General features: G+C 35.7%; 3 protein-coding genes across 11 annotated transcripts; 1 reads left to right on the forward strand and 2 right to left on the reverse strand.

Annotated features, from left to right (window-relative positions):
* Positions 1–4453: 4453 nt before the first annotated feature.
* LOC105677924 (PHD finger protein 14) lies at positions 4454–11702 on the forward strand. 5 transcript variants are annotated; one of them, XM_012376827.2, is made up of 15 exons: positions 4455–4738; positions 5684–5788; positions 6011–6175; positions 6390–6632; positions 6711–6922; positions 7012–7166; positions 7246–7520; positions 7604–8059; positions 8133–8424; positions 8490–8712; positions 8804–8985; positions 9062–9200; positions 9275–9543; positions 9687–9795; positions 10387–11057. In XM_012376827.2, the coding sequence occupies exons 2-15, from the start codon at positions 5776–5778 to the stop codon at positions 10405–10407; spliced, it is 2754 nt and encodes a 917-aa protein (XP_012232250.1). In that variant the 5' UTR covers positions 4455–4738; positions 5684–5775; the 3' UTR covers positions 10408–11057. The 5 variants fall into 5 exon arrangements, with proteins under 5 accessions (XP_067203029.1, XP_012232249.1, XP_012232250.1 ...); XM_067346928.1 differs by lacking the exons at positions 5684–5788; positions 10387–11057 and adding an exon at positions 11310–11702 and having other exon boundaries at positions 4454–4738; XM_012376826.2 differs by lacking the exon at positions 5684–5788 and having other exon boundaries at positions 4454–4738; positions 6393–6632.
* On the reverse strand, positions 10840–13134 carry LOC105677925 (methionyl-tRNA formyltransferase, mitochondrial). Of its 3 annotated transcripts, none has more exons than XM_067346942.1 (7): positions 12895–13134; positions 12674–12756; positions 12357–12551; positions 12140–12262; positions 11699–11877; positions 11406–11600; positions 10840–11213 (listed from the first exon to the last, which is right to left on the reverse strand). In XM_067346942.1, exons 1-7 carry the CDS (start codon positions 12964–12966, stop codon positions 11038–11040), a joined length of 1023 nt encoding a protein of 340 aa, XP_067203043.1. In that variant the 5' UTR covers positions 12967–13134; the 3' UTR covers positions 10840–11037. The 3 variants fall into 3 exon arrangements, with proteins under 3 accessions (XP_067203043.1, XP_012232252.1, XP_012232251.1); XM_012376829.2 differs by having other exon boundaries at positions 12357–12554; XM_012376828.2 differs by having other exon boundaries at positions 12357–12554; positions 12658–13040.
* A 40-nt stretch (positions 13135–13174) lies between these two features.
* On the reverse strand, positions 13175–20691 carry egl (Egl_like_exo domain-containing protein). 3 transcript variants are annotated; one of them, XM_012376830.2, is made up of 8 exons: positions 20558–20691; positions 19932–20054; positions 19301–19490; positions 17725–19203; positions 17026–17106; positions 16704–16948; positions 16214–16599; positions 13175–16042 (listed from the first exon to the last, which is right to left on the reverse strand). In XM_012376830.2, the coding sequence occupies exons 4-8, from the start codon at positions 19132–19134 to the stop codon at positions 15681–15683; spliced, it is 2484 nt and encodes an 827-aa protein (XP_012232253.1). In that variant the 5' UTR covers positions 19135–19203; positions 19301–19490; positions 19932–20054; positions 20558–20691; the 3' UTR covers positions 13175–15680. The 3 variants fall into 3 exon arrangements, with proteins under 3 accessions (XP_012232253.1, XP_067203032.1, XP_067203033.1); XM_067346931.1 differs by lacking the exon at positions 20558–20691 and having other exon boundaries at positions 19932–20069; XM_067346932.1 differs by lacking the exons at positions 19932–20054; positions 20558–20691 and adding an exon at positions 19660–19779.

Genomic DNA, 20691 nt, shown 5'->3' on the forward strand with positions numbered 1-20691 from the left:
GATAAAATAAGTAGAACTGGGAACCAAAGGTTTTTATCTTATTCCTACTTAATTACACTTTTTTTAATATTTAAAACAGTAATTATTAATAAAGCAAGTGAAAAAATTAACTGAACAAAATCAGTGACAAAAACTTTTAGCAGTTTTGATATATACAAATATTGATGAATACCGACGCAGACCGCTGACTGACGCTAAATTTTACGAGAAACTCTTTTCATGCATTTCTCACATCCAGCGTCAACTTTGTTCACGTGACATATTTGGACGCTAAAAATGAGCGTCGAGCGTCAGCGTGAAAAGGCACCTTAAAGCCGAGAGCACAAGCTTTTACATAAAGCATAACGCATAAGCATAAGGAAATTGATTGGTCTATATATAAGCATAAGCAAATGCATAAGGAAATGGACCAATCAATTTCCTTATGCTTATAGCCGAGAGCACAAGCTTTTACATAAAGCATAACGCATAAGCATAAGGAAATTGATTGGTCTATATATAAACATAAGCAAATGCATAAGGAAATGGACCAATCAATTTCCTTATGCTTATGCGTTATGCTTTATGCAAAAGTCTGTGCTCCGGCCATATGCGTTATGCTTTATGCAAAAGTCTGTGCTCCGGCCATAAGGCTGCGTTCCCATTTCGTCTCAGGCTGGCGTCACATATAGCGTTTTCGATTATACAGGATTTGAACGACCCAGGGTTGGTTAATGACGTCATTGCAACCTCTCCACCAATGAAAGACTTGCATTTATAGTAAAATAGTGATTGATCAACCCTGGGTCGTTCAAATCCTGTATAATCGAAAACGCTAATAGAACCCGTAATCCGTAATCCGCACCGGAAGTCCGCAAAAGTTACTAGGGATTGCGTCCGTAACGTTACGTATGTTTTTTCTCCTTGTGTCCCATGGAGCCGTAAATACACACGTAACGGTATTACTATTTTTTATTTAACAAATTATAATTGTTTATTTGTATTTTATTCATAAGAAAACTACAGAATATATTATAATTTTAACAAAAATTTTAATTAAATCGTCAAATTTAGTTAAATAAATAAAATTAAAAAAAGCATTACTAGTAATAAATAGTAACTTTTAGTAACTTTTACGGAAATTTCATGGAATTAGGCCGGCGTCACATAGAACCCGTAATCCGTAATCCGCACCGGAAGTCCGCAAAAGTTACTAGGGATTGCGTCCGTAACGTTACGTGTGTTTTATCTCCTTGTGTCCCATGGAGCCGTAATTCCATGAAATTTCCGTAAAAGTTACTAAAAGTTACTAGTTATTACTAGTAATGCTTTTTTTAATTTTATTTATTTAACTAAATTTGACGATTTAATTAAAATTTTTGTTAAAATTATAATATATTCTGTAGTTTTCTTATGAATAAAATACAAATAAACAATTATAATCTGTTAAATAAAAAATAGTAATACCGTTACGTGTGTATTTACGGCTCCATGGGACACAAGGAGAAAAAACACACGTAACGTTACGGACGCAATCCCTAGTAACTTTTGCGGACTTCCGGTGCGGATTACGGATTACGGGTTCTATGTGACGCCGGCCTTACGGCTCCATGGGACACAAGGAGATAAAACACACGTAACGTTACGGACGCAATCCCTAGTAACTTTTGCGGACTTTCGGTGCGGATTACGGATTACGGGTTCTATGTGACGCCGGCCTCACTCAGTGCAGTATCCAGTGGCCGCCATTTTGCTGGATACTGCACTGGAGAAGCGTTCCCAAATTACTGGACTGGCTAGTGACAATCGTACCTCGTTCAGAATGTCGTCGGCCGGGAAATGTAAATAATAAATAATAATAATAATAATAATAATAATAAAAAATCAATGTGTATTGAAAAAATAAAATTATGTACAATAATTATATACAATAAATATTATATACAATAATTTATTGTTTTTAAATGTGAAGTTATACAAGCAAATAATCGGTATAATCGTCGTTATAATATTTAAAAATAACGCTAACACTTATTAATACATTGCTAATTGAAATATTTACTTACCGATATAATAATCTTTACTAGCAATAATTGCTTCAACACTATTTACATATTAACTAACAATTTTATTTAGGTTATGAGCTAATACGTGTGCGAGGCTGTTACTAGTCACTAGCCAGTCCAGTAATTTGGGAACGCTTCTCCAGTGCAGTATCCAGCAAAATGGCGGCCACTGGATACTGCACTGAGTGAGACGAAATGGGAACGCAGCCTAAAGCTAAAAAAAATCCAGCTTTTTTTTCTTGACGCTAGCGTCAACTCGAAGTCACGTGACTATGGGCAACGCTGAAACGAGCGTCCCATGAATTTGCACCTTTATTCACACCAAAAAATTTTCCGTTTTAAGCCGAGAGCACAAGCTTTTACATAAAGCATAACGCATAAGCATAAGGAAATTGATTGGTCTATATATAAGCATAAGCAAATGCATAAAGAAATGGACCAATCAATTTCCTTATGCTTATGCGTTATGCTTTATGCAAAAGTCTGTGCTCCGGCCATTATACTTTACGATCGCCCGAAATTGAATAGCGCTTCGCAATCACTCGGCTATCGTCGATACCCTTCGGTAAATGAAAGGAACACTTCGCCCGCGCGATTTAAAATTGTTATGAATCTAATCGGTATCTCTAATAATTCTAAAATTACTATTATTATTTTTATTCATTGATTATGTATAATCATGTATATTGGTATATTTTCGATTTTATATACAATTCAAGTACAAAGTACGTACTTTTAACTATTTTATTGATAAATTTACAAATCCATATTTATAAAAAATAAATTACAGACTTACTCGCAAATTCTTAATCAAAATAAAATCTTCAACAATTTAATGGTAAAAATCGGAGTTAAAACTAAAATTCAAATTTCTGTATCAAACGACGTGTAAAAATAATTGACATATTAATTAATGAAATCAAAAGTGCAACAATTTGTTATATACATTTTTGGTATTATTTTACAACTTTGATACTTTAACACTTTAGAATAGATATCCTTAAAATAAATTTTTCTTTTGTATGTCGATGGCAGGAGCTTAAACTTCCCGCGAAAGGATTCCCGCAAATACATCATGGCGTAATCAGCACCGCTATCCAGTGTTGCTAGACGGGACGCTTTTTCTCGCGCATGCGCAGCGCTGCAGCTATGAATCCAGTGGTGTATACGGCTTATAGTGTTGGGTGCTGGCGCAAAAAGTTAGACGTTTGACAGGCTACAGGAGAAAGTTAGGTGAGTACATGTAAAAAATAATAATATTTATATCATATATATATTTCTATGTATTTTTTGTTACGCGAAATATGGATAGTTCAAAAGGAGCCATTAAAAAGACGCATATTAAAAATTTTCAAAATTTTTGGTTAGCTGACGATTTATTTAAAGGATGGCTGGCTCCTCATCCTACGGAAAATAAGGCAATTTGTAACTTGTGCAATATTACCATTAGATGCTGTAAATCAGATTTAATACGACATTCACAAAGGGCTAAACATATTAAAAATTGTGACAGTAATTCTCAAATAAGTCAAAGCCAAAGCCAACATTCCAAAAATTCTCATATTGAAAACGTTAAACGAGCCAAAATTAAATTAGCATTTTTTATTCTGAACATAATGTTGCTCTTTATACCGCAGATCACTTAGTTCCTTTGTTAAAAGACATTTGTATAGATTCTTCAATCGTGCAAGATCTTTCACTGGCTCGATCAAAGTGCACCAATATTATTAAAGAAGTTCTTGCAAAGCGGGAAAATAATTCTGCCAAATAAAATATTTTATTGTTATTAAAATGTTATTAACAATTATTTAAACATCCTTTCCTTTTTTAGCTTATTTTTTATTAATATTATTAATTATTTTATTATTATAAAAATAAACATAATATTTACATGCGTTTAATTTATTATTATTTTATTACTTTTTATCACTTTTTAACGATAAACAAAATTTTCTAATAATTTTTTAATAGAAGGGTCTACAAGTGCCCTTTTTTTCCTCAATTAGTACACCGTTGAGGCCGATTCTCAAGTGCGTTCGTGAAAAAAAGCGTCCCGTCTAGCAACACTGCCGCTATCCAGTGTTGCGATATAGGACCGGTTGTATGCGCATGTGCGGCTCTGCGCATGTGCGGTGATGGAGATCCAGTGCCGTTATATGTGTGTGTTGACCGTATGGCGGGACGTTTTGACATGAGAAGGTTAGGTGACTACAAATAAGGTAAGATTTATTTATTTACAAGCATGGAATCTACGGAGCCAGCAGTTAAAAACCAAGAAGTAGAAAATTTCAATCAATTTCAAAAAATTTTGAAATATTTTTAATGTAGCGAGGTAACGGTACCTTGTTTAACTTGTATGAGACACTGTACTGACGCCTATTGCCGCACATGCGCATACAACCGGTCCCATATCGCAACACTGCCGCTATCATGCATACGCGGATAGCGTGAGCAGGACAACATCGGGTGATAAAGTAATTCGTTTTTCTGCTGAAATTATTCGACATTTTGGCGTGTTTTGATCCACTCAGTTTAGTGAGTTCTAAAGAAGACTAATGGAGATATGTTCGTGCATTAATATCCGTCAGATATAAAGGACGCCGAAGACCACTCAGTTCTCTTTTACGCATAGGGCTCATTGCAACGAAAAATGTCACAGGACGATGACGTCGGATTTTTATACAAAACAATGAGTAAGTTGTGATATAATATATAAACAATTTATGTTTGCGTGAGAGAAACATGAAGATCACGCCATTGGCTCGTTTACTAAAATTTGCTTCAATTTGAGTCCGCGAATTTTCATGAGTACAAAAAATGTTTATCTGTAGAATGCATATAAACACTAAATTAAAAACGTGTTTTTTTTACTTTGTAATAATATTATTTAGAATCCTATATAATACTATACTAATCTGCTACTAATTTGCTACTGACAAATATAATCTGTGATAATACAAAAGTAGTTTCATAACATTTAGACATTTTTATTGAATATTGGATATTTAAGAACATTTGTACAATTATTTTTATACATATAAGATATTACTTTTAATAATAATCTAACCGAATTTTATATTTATATAACTATATAATTTTTGCCTTTATAATATGTTTATTATATCCAAAAATAGTCATTATTTCTTCTAATATGGATTTTTTAATTTTTTTTTTTTTTTACACTATTATTGTGCTATTATTGTCAATGCTATTATTATAACCATCATATTATTATGAAATAATTTTAATTATTGTAAACATTTTATCAATGTATATATTAAATGTATTACAAATTATTCATCCTACAAGTATATTGTATTTCTATACTATTGTACTCATTGTATATATAAATTAAATTTATTAGTGGCTATTATTACTATTATTATTCCAATCAGCTCATTATGAAATTTATATTAACAATTGCATTATGATAATAACATTTATCCTTTATCCTTTGTGAATAATAATCATAACTAGATTCTTTATTACTATTGCAACCTCGTTTATTGACACATAGAACTAACCTAAAATATTCCCGGTAATACAACCGTGCGCGTATATGTGTGTATTTGTGTTTTGCAAATGAGTGTATGTACTATGGGAAGCTTTCAAAAATTGTGGTGGTTTTGATATGTTAGAGTTGGTGAAAACTGCACGAGGATATGGACAGTTTCTGCTGTAGAAAAATACGCAGATTTCGATAAAAGTTTCCAAAGATATTAGGAGCATCATGAGTGGCACATGTATGTTCAGAATCAAGTCCAAACATAACCTACGATTGCTTATGCATTATTTTCTTTAGAAATTTTAGTCTAAATCTATTTTATCTTTTTGTATGTCAGCAATTATCATTGTTGTACATTACTGTTTCTTTGGAAGTATATAACAATAATACAAGTATTTTTTTTTACCAAATGTATCTGTATATCGTATTTTGGAAAAATCAATGAAATTGTTCATTACAGTTGAAAGAGATCCTAAAAAAAGAAGGGTGAAGCCTGTTGAATCAGCACAGCAATCTTTACTTGACTTTGATTTGGGTGAGAGCTCGGATGATAGTGATTTTAGGATTGAGGATCATTGTGAAGAGTCTGATGATGATTCAGTAGATTCTAATGACGTCGGGAAAGGTAAATTGTTGTACCATTCATGCAGTACTTATAAAGTTGCTTTCTAAGCTAATGAATGAAAAAGAGTAACATAAATAGAATGTTAAAGAGTTATATAAAAGTGCAAAATATTTTAAAATGTAAAAAGTTTTAAAATGATAAAGGAAATACAGAAATGTATTTACATATGATATCATCATGTAAATTGTACAATATATTATATTTTTTATACAAGAAGAGGAAGATGTATCTGAAGAATCCGACGACTCGTTGGAAGATCCATTGTTAGGAGGAAAGAATAATGCCGGCTTAACTGTGGGAGATATAATTGAACAGGCTCGACAGCAAGCTCTGAAGGGTGCTCCTCTAGATGAAAAACTGAATAAAATGCTAATATGCTGCGGTTGCTTAGGAGACAGAAGTGATGATATAAACGAGATTGTTGAATGCGATGGTTGTGGTGTCAGTGTTCATGAAGGTGTGTATTAATTTAAAATATCAATATTTATTTAATCTTTATTTATACATTTGTGAGCAAATACAAAATATACTTCAGGTTGTTATGGTGTGTCTGATGTGGAAAGTTTTTCGAGTACTGATTCTTTATGCCAATCAGCACCGTGGTTCTGTGAAGCTTGCAGTGCAGGTATTGAAGATCCATCGTGCGAACTCTGCCCTAACAAGGGTGGCATTTTCAAAGAAACGGATGTTGGAAAATGGGTTCATCTAGTGTGCGCTCTTTATGTACCCGGCGTTGCTTTCGGTGAAGTAAGTAAATATTATATCGTGTAATTGTATCTCATGTCATTTAAAATTTATTTGATAAATTTCACATTTTGCAAATTATTTCTTTTTAGGTCGATCGTTTGTCGAGTGTAACATTATTCGAAATGGCATACAGCAAGTGGGGTGCAAAGACTTGTTCCTTGTGTGAGGATTCACGTTTCGCACGCACAGGTGTATGCATCGAATGTGACGCTGGAATGTGTCACACATATTTTCATGTGACTTGGTAATACTTTTACTGAAAGCATGAATTTTTTGCGAGAATGTGTGCTATTAATATAAAATACAAAATTTTATTTTGGCAGTGCACAAAGAGAAGGTCTATTGTCCGAAGCGCATAGTGAAGAAGTTGATCAAGCGGATCCGTTTTATGCGCATTGCAAATTACATTCTGATAAATCGCTTGTTCGTCGTCGTAGACGTAATTGGTTAGCTTTACAATTGCGTGCACAGTATCGGCAACAGATGTTAAAGCAGCCCAATCACTTGGATACGGATGAGCAACGTAGAATTCAAAGAAAACTGGCGAAACACAGACACAAATATCTAGCTCACAAAGCATCGCGACCACCGCCGTGGGGTAAATTAATCTCTCTTTTTAAATATATTATTTTATATCAAGTGTAACAATATATAAAAAATATAACACCGCTTTTATTGCAGTGCCCACACAAAAGATGCCACGTTTATTAACTACATCCGCTTCTGCTTGCCGTCAATTGGCAAGAAAAGCCGAACTGATGGGCGTGGATACAGCTGCATTGGAAGCACAGGAATCTCAGCTGGTGGCATTAGTGGACGTTAGAAAAAAGTGGCACATTGCTCCCGCCTTCAGCGTGGAATTTATCGGCTATTATTTGGACCGCAACTTACGCGTGACATCGATGAAGAGACGGTTGCAAGAACTCCTCGACATTAACTCGCAATTACTGAACGAACAGCAGAGGCTGGACAGAAAATACGACGAAGTGATGAAGGATAACGAAGAACAGATCAGAGTGAATGTGACGTTGAAGGAAAAGATTGAGCTGTATCATCAAGTACTTAAGGGTTCTGGGTACGTGAAGCTTTTGCCATCGATCGCCGATTTAGCGAAGCCAAGAATAACACCTACGCTTGGTAAGTTGCACTGCATCGTTAATTTTAAGTGCAATGAATGTACAATGATACATATATAATGTGCTTTCTGTAGGTACAGGATTAGGCGTGCCTACGGCAGCCGCTTTGAAGATGGGCGTCGGATTTCCACTTCCGGTGGGTAAAGGCATCGAGGGCATACGCGAGGGTAGAGTGTTGAGCAGTCAGGCGCAAGAACAGAATCACAAAAGCGAGCTCACGACTTTACGACATCAGTGCGGCATCTGCAGACGATCGACCAATCAACATCTTCTCGCTAAATGCGACACGTGTCATTTACACTATCATTTATCTTGCTTAAGCCCACCTCTGGCACGTATGCCTAAAAAAACAAGACAGATGGGCTGGTACGTGCAAAAATGTAAACAGTAAACTCCATTATTGCTAACTTTCTTAATGCTCTAATTTACAGGCAATGCTCAGAGTGTGATAAGGAATCCTCGGGCTCGGAGGTGGAACGTGTGGACACGTCGGCGCCTCGCAAATTGAGACATTGTAAAGATGATGCTAATTTAACGCCTACATCATTGCAGGAACTGCAAGCAGCGGTGACGCCGAGCACGCCTACTACGTCAAAAAATTCTATCAGCAGTATAACAAATGTTACTGTTTCTGACTCGCACACAACACCAAAGGTACTTGTCTTGCTATTATATAAAAATAACAGTATAAAAGATTTAACATAATTAATGTATGATTGAATATTTTACGCTTTTGCATTCACAGCTAACTATTAAACCAATGGGTCCACTACCATCGACCGTAGAACCTACTCAGGCAGCTGAATCAATATACAATCAACAATCTGTGAATAATATCATCATAAGAGAAGGCTCGCCGGAATACATGGTAGCTTCAGCGGATGGAACAGAATCCGTTTCTCAAAAAAGTGGGAAGAAAAGAAGAAGGTGCGCAAAAAGTTCGAATAACTCACTGATTTTCAAAAACACGATGTATGTATATGAAGTTGTAATATTTTACTAGGGAAAAGCACAAGAGATATTCTCCAGATCCGATAACTGGAGTCAAACAGAGAAAGAGGAAGCACAAAAGGAAAAGTTTGGACATTGAAAATCCAGAAGTTCAAAGTCAACCGGAAGTTCATAGAAGAATCACGATAAAAGTAATCCGTTTCTTTTCTGCTCTCTTGCATCGCTACATGCTGATTCAAACACTGACCACATCGAATTATCGCAGATAAAACCAATTCCGCGACCGGAAGGCGACGAAGCCTCGGAATCGAGTCCGCAAATGTTTGTAGCTACTTCTACGAGTACAGAAATCACATTGCCGCCGCCGCCGCCGCTACCTGTGCCGCCTCCGGCTGCTAACGTGCCCCCGGCACTAAATGTGTCCGTAAATAGCAGTGGTCGACTATCAACGGGAACAAAGAGAGGAAAAGATACGGATCTTATGACGCAATGCAACGTCTGTGATACTCCCGGTACCAACCAAAATCTCGTTATGTGAGTATTAAAACGAGTATTAAACACTTTGAAGCTGTAACAAATAATTTTAATCTTACAAACATTTCGGAGGTTGAGACTTGCAAGCTACGAAATATTATGTTAATCTTGAAGCCTTGCGCATTTAACCACTTTTGTTCTAGGTGTGACGACTGTAAGAAGTGCTATCACTTCACGTGCTTAGATCCCCCTGTGAAAAAGTCTCCGAAAAGGAGAGGTTATTCGTGGCACTGTGCCGACTGCGATCCTAGTGTAAGTTCATAAATTTTTATTGTTTATACAAACGCCAATATTTTCAAATAATAGATTAATGTACTTTCTACTTTGTCTATATATACATATAGATACGTAGTGGGCCTTAATAGTTACACAATGCAGAGTTATCTTTTTAGATAATTATTCCTTTATCTTTTTACGCACTATTGACAAGTCTGACAATAAATCAAGTTTAATTATATATACATTATTGAGAGTTTATAGAGACAATAAGCACTAAAGATGACAAAATATAAAGTACTTTAATCTGAGATGTATACGAGCAATTGACTGATCTGGTTTTATGAAATGAATCGAACAGAAACACATCGAAACAATAGACACATCGTCTCATGAGAATATAAAAGTTAATATTACAGGGAATTGGGAATAGAAAGTTTTTATCTGATGCAAACTAAATTATATTCATCTTTATTTTTGATTTTACTTTGCAGCAGAATAATGCCTTGAAGTATTTTGAACTCCATTTCGTCTTCCGCTTAATATTGTCAATGGGGATATATACTGGCACATTAAATATAATAAAAGAAAGAGATCTTTATAGTAAAAATATTTCTTTCATTTCAGGCCTCTGAAACTGAGACTTAATATCAACAATTTTCTATCTGCAGCTACAATTCCACGTTTACATAAATAAGGCATTCAGTGTCATTATGTTTTTTTGTAAGATATACAAAATCATAGAAAAGAGAACCTTTTTTGTAATTTAAAGAAAAAGATAAGTTTATGAAAATTATTTTTAGAAATTCGTTAGATATGATTTTATTTGAGTCTTAGCATAGTTCGCGCTATTATCTTATTTTCTATGATTTCTTTTACTTTCCTCTAACGCTTTGTAGTTTTATATAGCAATTTTGTGCGGAAAAAAAATCAAATAAATTGTATAGTATGAAATAAAAGGAATATACAAAAGAATATTTTTGCATGGGACAAAAAGAAATTGTAATACTATTTTAAATGCAAAATTTAAGATGGAAACAAATTTATTAATTCTCTCACATGTTTAAGAAAACATAAACATATATAACAGAAATGTTTATTCTCATACAATAAAGTCATTGCGTTAATATTACATTTTGTACATTCTAAATTAAGTTTTACTACCGTAATAAATAAAAAGTTTCGATGTCATCTATCTATAGATAAAATTGTCGTAGGTTTACAAAAGAATTTTACGTGAAAAAACTGTCTTTACAAAGATAGAAGCGGCACTGTGGATTACATTTTACCGAAAAATATCTTTTTTTTTATTTTGCCTTGCATAAATCCATTTCTAAAGTCCACTGCACTCATAGGCGAACGACCCGTCATTGTCACTTTTTTTATTGAAACCCAGCTCGGTCCTTTACATGTCACAATTAACGTATCGCTTTTTCTATCAAATCTTACGAAACCTGGAAGAGTTTTTCACATTAATTATGCACATTTTATTCGGAAAATATTATTACAACACAATAATCACATTGTCAAATAAATAATTTTTTTCCTAGGAATAAACTGAGGGTTTAACAGCGTTTCAATTCTTGGAATTAGTTTAGTACCACACTGAGTCATACAGAAGTAATTGATAACGATTGATTGATTACCTGGTACATCATCCTCCGGATTTGTTTCGCTACTCGGTTTCGATGCCTGCTGAATGTCGAACAATTTCATTGTCGTGTTATGGAACTTGGTTGTTAATGGATACAATCCTAGAAGACCGCGATGCAAATCATACACATTCTTCGCCGTCATCTCATCCCACTTCACCAAAGAGATCTTTGATGTAACTTTGGGTGCTACAACGCGTCGCCGTCGAGAAATGTCAGTGAAAAATTCCAATACTTTGAACACCGATTGTATTTTATTATTTAGTACAACAGTAAAGACAAGTTACCATACGTTATGCCTATTTTTTCTTGAGGTTTTGAAGACGACAATGCTTGTGGCAATTTTCCTATTACGTCGGTCAAAACATTTGCACCTACTTTCGCTAATTTGGCATACAATTCTGGTAAGATTTCGTCTACATGAATATCTAATTTCTCCTGCGCCACTATTTCCCCGATGTCAAACCTGCAATGTCACAGAAATAATGAAAGATCCATCTATTCTCAACTCGAGTGATGAACTTGTAATATTCACACTTTTACTAATAAAACAAGCCATTTACATGGCTTTTGTTGATAAAAAAGTCTGAGGAAGAATATGAGTTAATATTTTCACTAAAAAATTAGCACTGCAAAGAAACTGAACTCGTATAAATCTATATAACATTCCCTAATACGTCACCTGAAAATTATATTCAAGAAAACAAACTTTTAAGAAAAAGCTTTACTTTTCTGGCATTATTTTCATGATCGTAATCCCTGTCTGTGTATCTCCGTTAATTAAGGAGTAAATTATTGGAGCCGCTCCTCTCCATCGTGGCAATAGACTAGCGTGAACATTCAACATACCACTGTGATAAAAAATACACGCATCAGCATATTACAATACACTCTCTATTTGAATTAAATATTACACACATGTTAAAGATTGATGAAGCAACTTACAGCGGAAAGGAATTTATAATATTTAGTGGTATCAAATGTCCAAAGGAGACAACTATTCCAATATGAAAACCCTGTAGATTGCTTTCTAGTGGCCATCTGATAACCTTAATTTCCTTTTTTTCTGCATATTCTATTACAGCATTCTTTTTCCCTTTGTATGCTGATACCACTTCTAATCGGCATAGCTTCTTGGCTCTGCTACAAAAAACATATAAACATGAATTGCTTGAAAACTGAACTTCTTTTGTAATAGAACGTAAATTGCTCGTTAAAAGAAATTATCAATAAAATTAATACTAACTATTCATTATACAAACTTTGCAAGCTTTCGAGAGCAAAATTGTCCGTTCCGAAAAATAATACACTCCACGGGCCACCGGTTGGAGATGAATGCACTTGTCTGTTCCGAACATATGTACAATATAAAGAGGTTATGTCACGCAATTTCCCATTTCTCTTAAATGTTGTGAGAAAATACGAAAATTTTTTTATTAAACGCGATGGTAAACTAATATTTAACATATCGCTGTAATCTTACATGAAGATTCATAAATAACAACATGTACACTATTGAAATGTAAGAGCATTTGCACGCATCCATTGACTTCATTTGAAGCGCACTTCATGGATGTGCCATTTAAATATTCGTGATACACATTACACGTATCGTAATACAAATATTATATTAATCTTTTTCTTCTTTATAAAATTTTTTTTTCCAAATTTCAACATTTTCAAGGAAATTACCAAAATTGAATAAGAAAGGAAATTCCAAGTAGTTAAACAAATGGTGAGCGAACAAATAATACTGATTGATCTTTCTTTTTGTAATATTCTTTATTACGTACATTTGTTTTATTTCGCATCGGTATGCAACGAATTAGTCATTGTTAATAATTATGTGAATCAGCATTCTTTCATACAAATATTTTTTTGTGATGTTTTTAATATAATTTAATACAATTATTATACGCGACTTGACGTAAACTTGACGTAAATGCGTTTTAATTATTTAAATGATATTCTCCAATTCATCTTTGAACATATCGAATCAAATCACCTGGATAATCAGAAAAGAAAATGTACGGTAAATATAGAATGGCATATAAGACACTTTCTTTTCTTAAAATCAGGAAGAATCAATGAATAAACCCGCAAACTATATCACCAACCAAATACTGCATAATTCTTCTTCGTCAACTCTTTGCACTCATTTGATTGAGTTTCACAACAGATTCTTAATAAAACTACTTATCGTCTTTTAACATTTTTGCTGAATCTTTTTTCAATTACAAAGTAATGAATAATTTAATAATCAAATAAAAATTATGATAATCTGAGAGATTTCGCATCTTAAAATCAATATGCGAGTGTACGGAATAAAACTATTAATTATCGATATACAGAAATTATCGATGTAATTTATAAACGATATTTTAAAATGATTTCCAATATCTAAGAATTTGATTGAATAAAATTAAATCGAAGTCTACAGATGTACTTATTTTACATCCTCCTGCAAAATATTATTTATTCAAGTTTTATTCTATATATCATTCATATTGTAGCACAATATTTCCAAACGAGAGTTCCGTATATCGATAATCATTTGTAATAAATATAATCGAGATTGTTCTTGATTTAAAATAATGTAATGCAAATAATCGCCGGAACAATAATTCGAGTACCAAACATATTTATGCATATGCAATATTATTAATTAAAATGAATTAAATTGCACTTTCTAGTAACAACGCAGTGATGTATTCTTCAAAATGGAATTCTTACGTAATTATTATCTCGCTATTATTTTCTCTAATGACAGTGAAATATAATAGATAAAACATCTAAGTCAGAATACTAATGAACACCCGGCATGCCTGTCACACATTCTCAAAAAATTTCAATTTTGTAAAAAATATTGCTAACAGTCGGCGTTTTGATTAGGTAAACAATATACATAGATTGTCCGATATATTGTAGCAATTGCTGGTATATTTTACGAATAATATTCGAGACAGTCCAACAATTTATGACACTAATTGAGCCTCAGACTCTCTCTCGATGAATAAAACGATGAGAATGTGTTGATGATCCTTTCAGCTATATATTCTCATAGTACATTTTTAGTGTTAAAAACGATTACGCGATTGATATTTATATGTATATTATTTATTTCTGTGTAAAGTAATGCACTAAAAGCACCAGCAATCTATAATGACAATGAATTATTTGAAATCCGTCACTTTGTTAGACATTGGCAGTTTACATTAATGATATGCTATTATTAAGGATGAATATAGATCCATGTGAAACGAGACGAGTGTGCGATGCGCGATCTCTTATTCAACGCTATCAGATTATAATCATTGGAAGTGCGAGCACAATTATTCACCAAGCACATAATTAAATAGAAATATAAAATGTACTTTATTCGTTAATCCGTTTATTGTACATATTCTATATTAACTTGGCACTTGTATAGCTATATACGAAAATAAGTTATATCTGTAATCGATGTCAGGAAGAGGTCTGCATAAGCTCCGCGTGCATAAGCTTATAAGTATATCCCGGGGAAAAGCATTTGCTTATTAAACGGTCACTTTTATTGCTCTACTACTGCCGATAATTGTCTTTTCTGATGCAAGTGACGCAATTTAGGCCATGCATGCTCCAAGAGTCAGCGATTTTAATGCAGTACTTCACATAAAAAATTTCGTTTCACAAGCATGATATGCATCTTGTTAATTTCGTAACACTATTAAAAGCGTCACCAATTGTCATCCTTATGTCGAAAAGATCGAGGATTCTCTTGTCAATATTTGCATACATTTTGCTTAAAAGAACAGCCTTTTTCCGTTGAAATTTAATTCCGAATTCAACGTAAAACGCCACAAATTGTAACAATTTGTTGAAACTTACATATGCGGCGATTAAAAACCACACTTATGTTTTGTTATTTAACACGATTCGGTCTTTCTTTAATACTTGTAAAAGAAAGATAATCTTCAAGATTATAAAAGTATAATATATCCTCGTATAAAATTAATAACCTTTTTCCAGAAATCTGATCATTATACCGTCAGATCTGGAAAGGCCTGCGTAACAAGGCTTATTTGTTTAAGACACTTTTTAAGGGAGCAGAGACACTCAGAAAGCATATTCTATTCACTGAGAGTTTCGCCAGTTTTGCTCTATGAAAATCTTGTTATATTACATAAAATAGATAAATTTCAACTACTTAATTCTTTTTATGCATTCGATCCCTTTTATAAAAAACCTATAAATGGCAACTTCTACTACTTTCACAGCAGCCTATAATACCTACTTTTTTGGCGAATTCAGTAACCTTACTCTTTCCTTCTCCTCCTCGCTGGAAAAGACTCTAGTAATTACTATATCACCAGTGCTCACCGTTTGGCAAGCCACGCTAACAGCCTGACGGCCTGTCAGCGGACCGTCAGTCTTATCGCCCTGGCATGTGCAGATGTACTTGTTGAGCGACGCGTCTGTTTTGTTGGTGGAAAGCTGATCGGTCGCAGAGCTAGTAACAGCTGACAGCATGGCTTCCAATTTCTCAATTCTCGCCACTGTGTCCAAACGACCGTCCGAGAGGAATTCATTCACCATAAGCATTGATTCGGTCAAGCTTGGAGTATCGGCATTTCGAGGCGACAGCACACCACCTAAAAAGTTCATTTCCAAATTTTCAGACTACGATTATTATACGGTAATGCTGGTTAAGCTATTTGATAAGAGATACATTACATTTAATAAAATAAATATTTATATTTAAACGGATTGAGTTTAGATAACTAATATTAAATAAAATTCTTATTTTGGTACAGTAACTTTACCTGAATGAGAATTTTCCGATGTGCAGCTTTCCAAACTCTGATACTCAGGATCGTCCGTCTTGTCTTCATCATCCTCATCGCTGCTATCACCTTTGTCCTGTCCCATGTTCTCTAGTTTCTCCAGTTTCTTCGCAACTTTATAACTTCCTTTGAGCTTCTCCTTCTCCTCCTCGGTAAGGCTCAAGTGGCGGAGAAGCCGGATCTCACGATTGCTCAGCACGATATTTTTGCTGGTCGCTTCTTCCATCCTCTTTTTCAAGTCCGCCACTTCGGTCTCGACTTTTCGCTGCTTCTTACGCGCTTTCACATCCGCCGGTCTTATATGCATTTGAATCTGTTCTTCGCACAGCTCTGCAAAAAGACCTTGTACTTCCGGCTTTATAAGTCTGTCAATAATATACAGAAATCATTATTAGAAAAATCGTTACTGCTATCAATAGCTCCAGAAAAAGTTTAAATTATCACAAGAGAATGATTACTGAAACTATACCTAGACATGGCATTATAAACTTGAGGTACAAGGCTCAAAACATCGCTGCTCGCATAAATTAGCATGTCGCGAGTCATAGGCCGTCGGGACCAGTAGCGTTGATCCTTGCGATAGATATTTTTCAATTGTTCCTTGAGCGGATTACACGGGGCGCCGTAATGATCGCACAGGGTGTTTAGATTGACGTTTTTAACTTTGTACACGGGCTTTCCCGTTTCTTGATACTGAAGCACCGCATGCGCAGCCTACAGAAGACAATGTGTTTTCATTTCAAAATTTCCAACAATATATTAATTATTTCGAAATAAAGAATATTAAGCACCTGTGTATCGAAAACGTTCATCAATGTAATTTTAAATTGATTGTACAGGTTGACGCTATCGTTCCTACAATCGTGAATCACCTGCAAGAACAAACAATTCAATATTAAAGCAATTACATAAAGTATATATTAGGTTGGCAAATAAGTTCGTTCGGGTTTTGGTTGGTACCGCTTGCAATGCCGATTTCACTCTTTTCCTTTCGGTACTACATTGTAACTCATTTCGGCATTTTAAAGGTTATCTTTTACGTGAATTTTCCATAAAGTTTGGTTGTGCTAACATTAGTATTGTGTGTGCTTGGTACTTGTAAAATGGAAGTGGACAAAGTGCATTATCTTGCGTTACTATTTCCAAAAAGGCAAGCGAGCTGCGGATGCTCATAAAAAAATATGCCGTGTGTATGGGGATGATGCCCCAACAGAACGCGCATGCCAAAAGTGGTTTGCCAAATTCCGTTCTGGAAATTTTGATAGGAGATTTGATCGCCCTACCGAGATTAATTCGGATGATATCAAGGCCTTCGTCGATAATAATCCATCCCAATCGGTACGAGGGATTGCTTACAGCACTCAACAGATCCCGCACAAGTGTTGAAAATTATTTGCGCAATAAATGTATATATCGTTATAAAAAAACCGAACGAACTTATTTGCCAATCCAATATCTTTCACACATCGTTTTAATAATACTTTTACCACCTTGATAATTTGAGGATGTTCCAGCAGCTTTTGGAGGCCACCAGTTTGAACGAGACTCGGGCAGGTGAACAAATCGAACACATACGCCTGGCCGCTCATTGTGCCGATTTGTACAAGAGTCAGCTGTCCCTTCACGCCGAGATTTATGCCCTCGCAGTCGAAGGAGACGACGATCTTGCCGTCGGGTGGAGGCTTTCGCGGATTTATTATATCCTCCACGACTTGGAGACTCTCCCGCGGGGTTGCTATCACTCTGGTCTGCTGCAACACCTTCAACTTCCACGCGTCGCCCATCTGGGCGGTCTGCAGACTGCGATCTCGCTCCGTGTTGTCCGCCAGCGTTCTCATAACGATCGTATTGAATCTCTGCTTGAGGGTCTGCTGCTGCAAGCTCACAGGCGGCGAATTGTTATTGCTCTCGACCAGAGGTGGCGTGCAATTTTGCAAGGAATTGAGTTGAGACGCGACATTGTTGCAGACGCTCTCCGATTGACTTCGAAGCGGCTGAAGAATTTTGCTCGGCGGAACGATCGGCGCCGCATTATTCGTGTGAGCCATGTTGTTGCTTTGACCGCGTTGATCGCCGTTCGTGGTCTTCGCCTTCGCGACCGCGGGCTCCGTTACGAACGACTTCGGCCGGTCTATCAGCGTCACCAAATTGGTTTGCACGTGAAAAGCGTCCGGGAACATCTTTATGAAAGTGGACAGATCTTGCGGCGTCTTGAATATACTCGTCCAATTCTCGTGGGAAAATTTCTCGTTCACCGTATTGAACAGCTGATCTATGAGAATTGGACCTTTCTGCTCGATGCATGCGAAGAAAAAGTCTAAGAGTTTCGCCGTGACGTCCGGATCTATCGGTATATCTGGCTCCAGCTCGCGAAAAGGTTCCGCCTTCATGCCCTCGTATTGCTTCAATATTACGCTATCTTCGCTAATTACAAACGCGTCGGGGTATCTCAAGAGAAAATCGCGGAATTCCTTGTAGTGCTGACCGGATATGTGTCTGACCTCCGGCGAGGCTTGCGATCGGTGGCCCAGGAGACTCTTGATAGGCACCTCAGTGCCTGTTCCGTATTGCAACAGCTTATTCGTAAAGTACTCCACAGCCTCGTGGGCGTAGTCGCGTTTGCCTGATTTATTTCCGCTCTCCTCTTCCACCACCGGTTGAAACGTATTGACGGACACATAATCGCCGTCGATCAGGAAGAGTGCCGGATACTGCGCTAGAAATTTCTTAAGGCCACTTTGCGATCCTCCTGCTATTTGACGCATTTCTTTCGTGAATCCCTTAGCTCCAAATTGGCAGCTCAGGTCGTGCAATGTGCGTGGACCGCCCTTGTCCATCAGTCGTTCGAAGAAAAAGAGAAGGGTCATGTTTCTGACCATTTCATATTCTGAGCTGTCCATCTTTATGTAGCTGCACCGTCAAGAGCTTTATATTTATCACAATTTCTTGAAAATATGTCAAGATCTTCTCTGCAAAGAACAAAACAGTCAATTTTACATTATAAGTGTTACATTATTTTTTAAAATACATTGCAAAAAGGAATTTCTTGTCATACTTTATACTTACTGTCATAGTAAAGTCGAAACATCAAAGATAAAGGCACATTACTAAGTTATCACCATTTTTTACTTATGCCTTTCCAAAAAATATATCAAGGATTTGATGATAATTGATGAATGTGATATTTATTGAGATTGAGCGATTCCCAATTATCCTAAATAATCTCATAGCCAGCATAATGGAGGAAAAGGCAGATCTAAAAAGCATTTTAGTCATTTAAATGCAAGCAGCAATGCAAGAAGCAATTGTACTTCTCCCATTTTATGTTGAAAAATGCCAGCGAGCGTCATAGCAAGACATACAAGTGATGTGCTCAAAAGAAATAATGAAATGAAACAGAAAATTAAAATATGAGATATCCATACCTTCTCAAGAATGAATAGTTGGAAGTCAAATTAATTTTAGCGATCTTGGTTGTACAAGAAATGAAGATATACTAAACTGTACAATTGATACTAAACATCAACTGAACGTTGAAAACAAAAGTGAGACAAAAAAATGCAATAACGTTTATTGGCATTTTTAACAGAAGAAATATGATTGCACTGCTTGGCAACCACCTTTCTCAAGCAGTTAAATATCATTAAAGACAATCTACATTGCAGAATGTTCAAAAAATCACATGAAACAAACATACCTTAAATTCCAAAGTGGATAAAATTATATTACAATAATTATAATCCACCTCCAATCATTGTTAAACGTCTTTGTGCGTCCTTCAGAAACGATGCATTATAAGATCCTCCTTCTCCTCCCCCTCCTGCGGACAATAACAAATGTAACAGGATTAGTTTAGCTTAAAGAATTAAAAAGGTTTCCGACAGCTAACTCAGTAAATGTAAATATCTTATACAGGTTCGTCGAAAATAATCTTCATCGCTTAATTCATGAAAGTTTTAATATAAAATGCAAACAAGTGTCACATTATATGTCACACTCGAGACATATGCCTTTACATGGCCCGAACGTCACGCGGCAGCGTTCTGTGCGCCACGATGTAGACCGGATTGAGAAACAGGTGGCCTCAAGGAATTAATCACGCAAATTTGCATTCCATTAGAAGAAAATGACGGTTACAAAAAAGCGCGTTTTTCTCGGCGATGCGATCTTTATGGGTCAAGCGGTTCTCGAGCGGCCGCGGAAGAGACGGGAAGAGCGAGCGCTTCCCGAGGATTGTTGGCTGATTTTACGCGTTCTTGCGACCGTGTTCTCGTTACCGATTCGCCACGCCGAGCCTCTCGGCGGACAAATATCGCGGTGTACCTTGTCAGCGATGCACGGCAGAATCGCAGTTAACCCCAATGTGGTGCAATACGTAACATATCTCGGAGCATATCCAGCATACCCAATGAATTTCCGCTTGGAGGTAATCCCGCTAGAGGGACTGTCGTGCACGA

Source organism: Linepithema humile, chromosome 1 (genome assembly GCF_040581485.1).
Source record: "Linepithema humile isolate Giens D197 chromosome 1, Lhum_UNIL_v1.0, whole genome shotgun sequence".
Lineage (NCBI taxonomy): Eukaryota > Metazoa > Arthropoda > Insecta > Hymenoptera > Formicidae > Linepithema > Linepithema humile.

Excerpts from the sequence above, each read along its gene's own strand:
- LOC105677924 (XM_012376824.2), top strand. The coding sequence starts at position 4,696 with ATGTCACAGGACGATGACGTCGGATTTTTATACAAAACAATGA. Across the intron at positions 6,923-7,011 it reads CCGGCGTTGCTTTCGGTGAA|GTCGATCGTTTGTCGAGTGT; the intron begins GTAAGTAAATAT and ends ATTTCTTTTTAG. Across the intron at positions 8,713-8,803 it reads ACTCGCACACAACACCAAAG|CTAACTATTAAACCAATGGG; the intron begins GTACTTGTCTTG and ends TTGCATTCACAG.
- LOC105677925 (XM_012376828.2), bottom strand. The coding sequence starts at position 12,878 with ATGTTAAATATTAGTTTACCATCGCGTTTAATAAAAAAATTTTCGTAT. Across the intron at positions 12,555-12,657 it reads CAAAGTTTGTATAATGAATA|CAGAGCCAAGAAGCTATGCC; the intron begins GTTAGTATTAAT and ends TGTTTTTTGTAG. Across the intron at positions 12,263-12,356 it reads ATTATAAATTCCTTTCCGCT|TGGTATGTTGAATGTTCACG; the intron begins GTAAGTTGCTTC and ends TTTTTATCACAG.
- egl (XM_012376830.2), bottom strand. The coding sequence starts at position 19,134 with ATGGACAGCTCAGAATATGAAATGGTCAGAAACATGACCCTTCTCTTT. Across the intron at positions 16,949-17,025 it reads TGAACGTTTTCGATACACAG|GCTGCGCATGCGGTGCTTCA; the intron begins GTGCTTAATATT and ends TGTCTTCTGTAG. Across the intron at positions 16,600-16,703 it reads GTTTATAATGCCATGTCTAG|ACTTATAAAGCCGGAAGTAC; the intron begins GTATAGTTTCAG and ends TATTATTGACAG.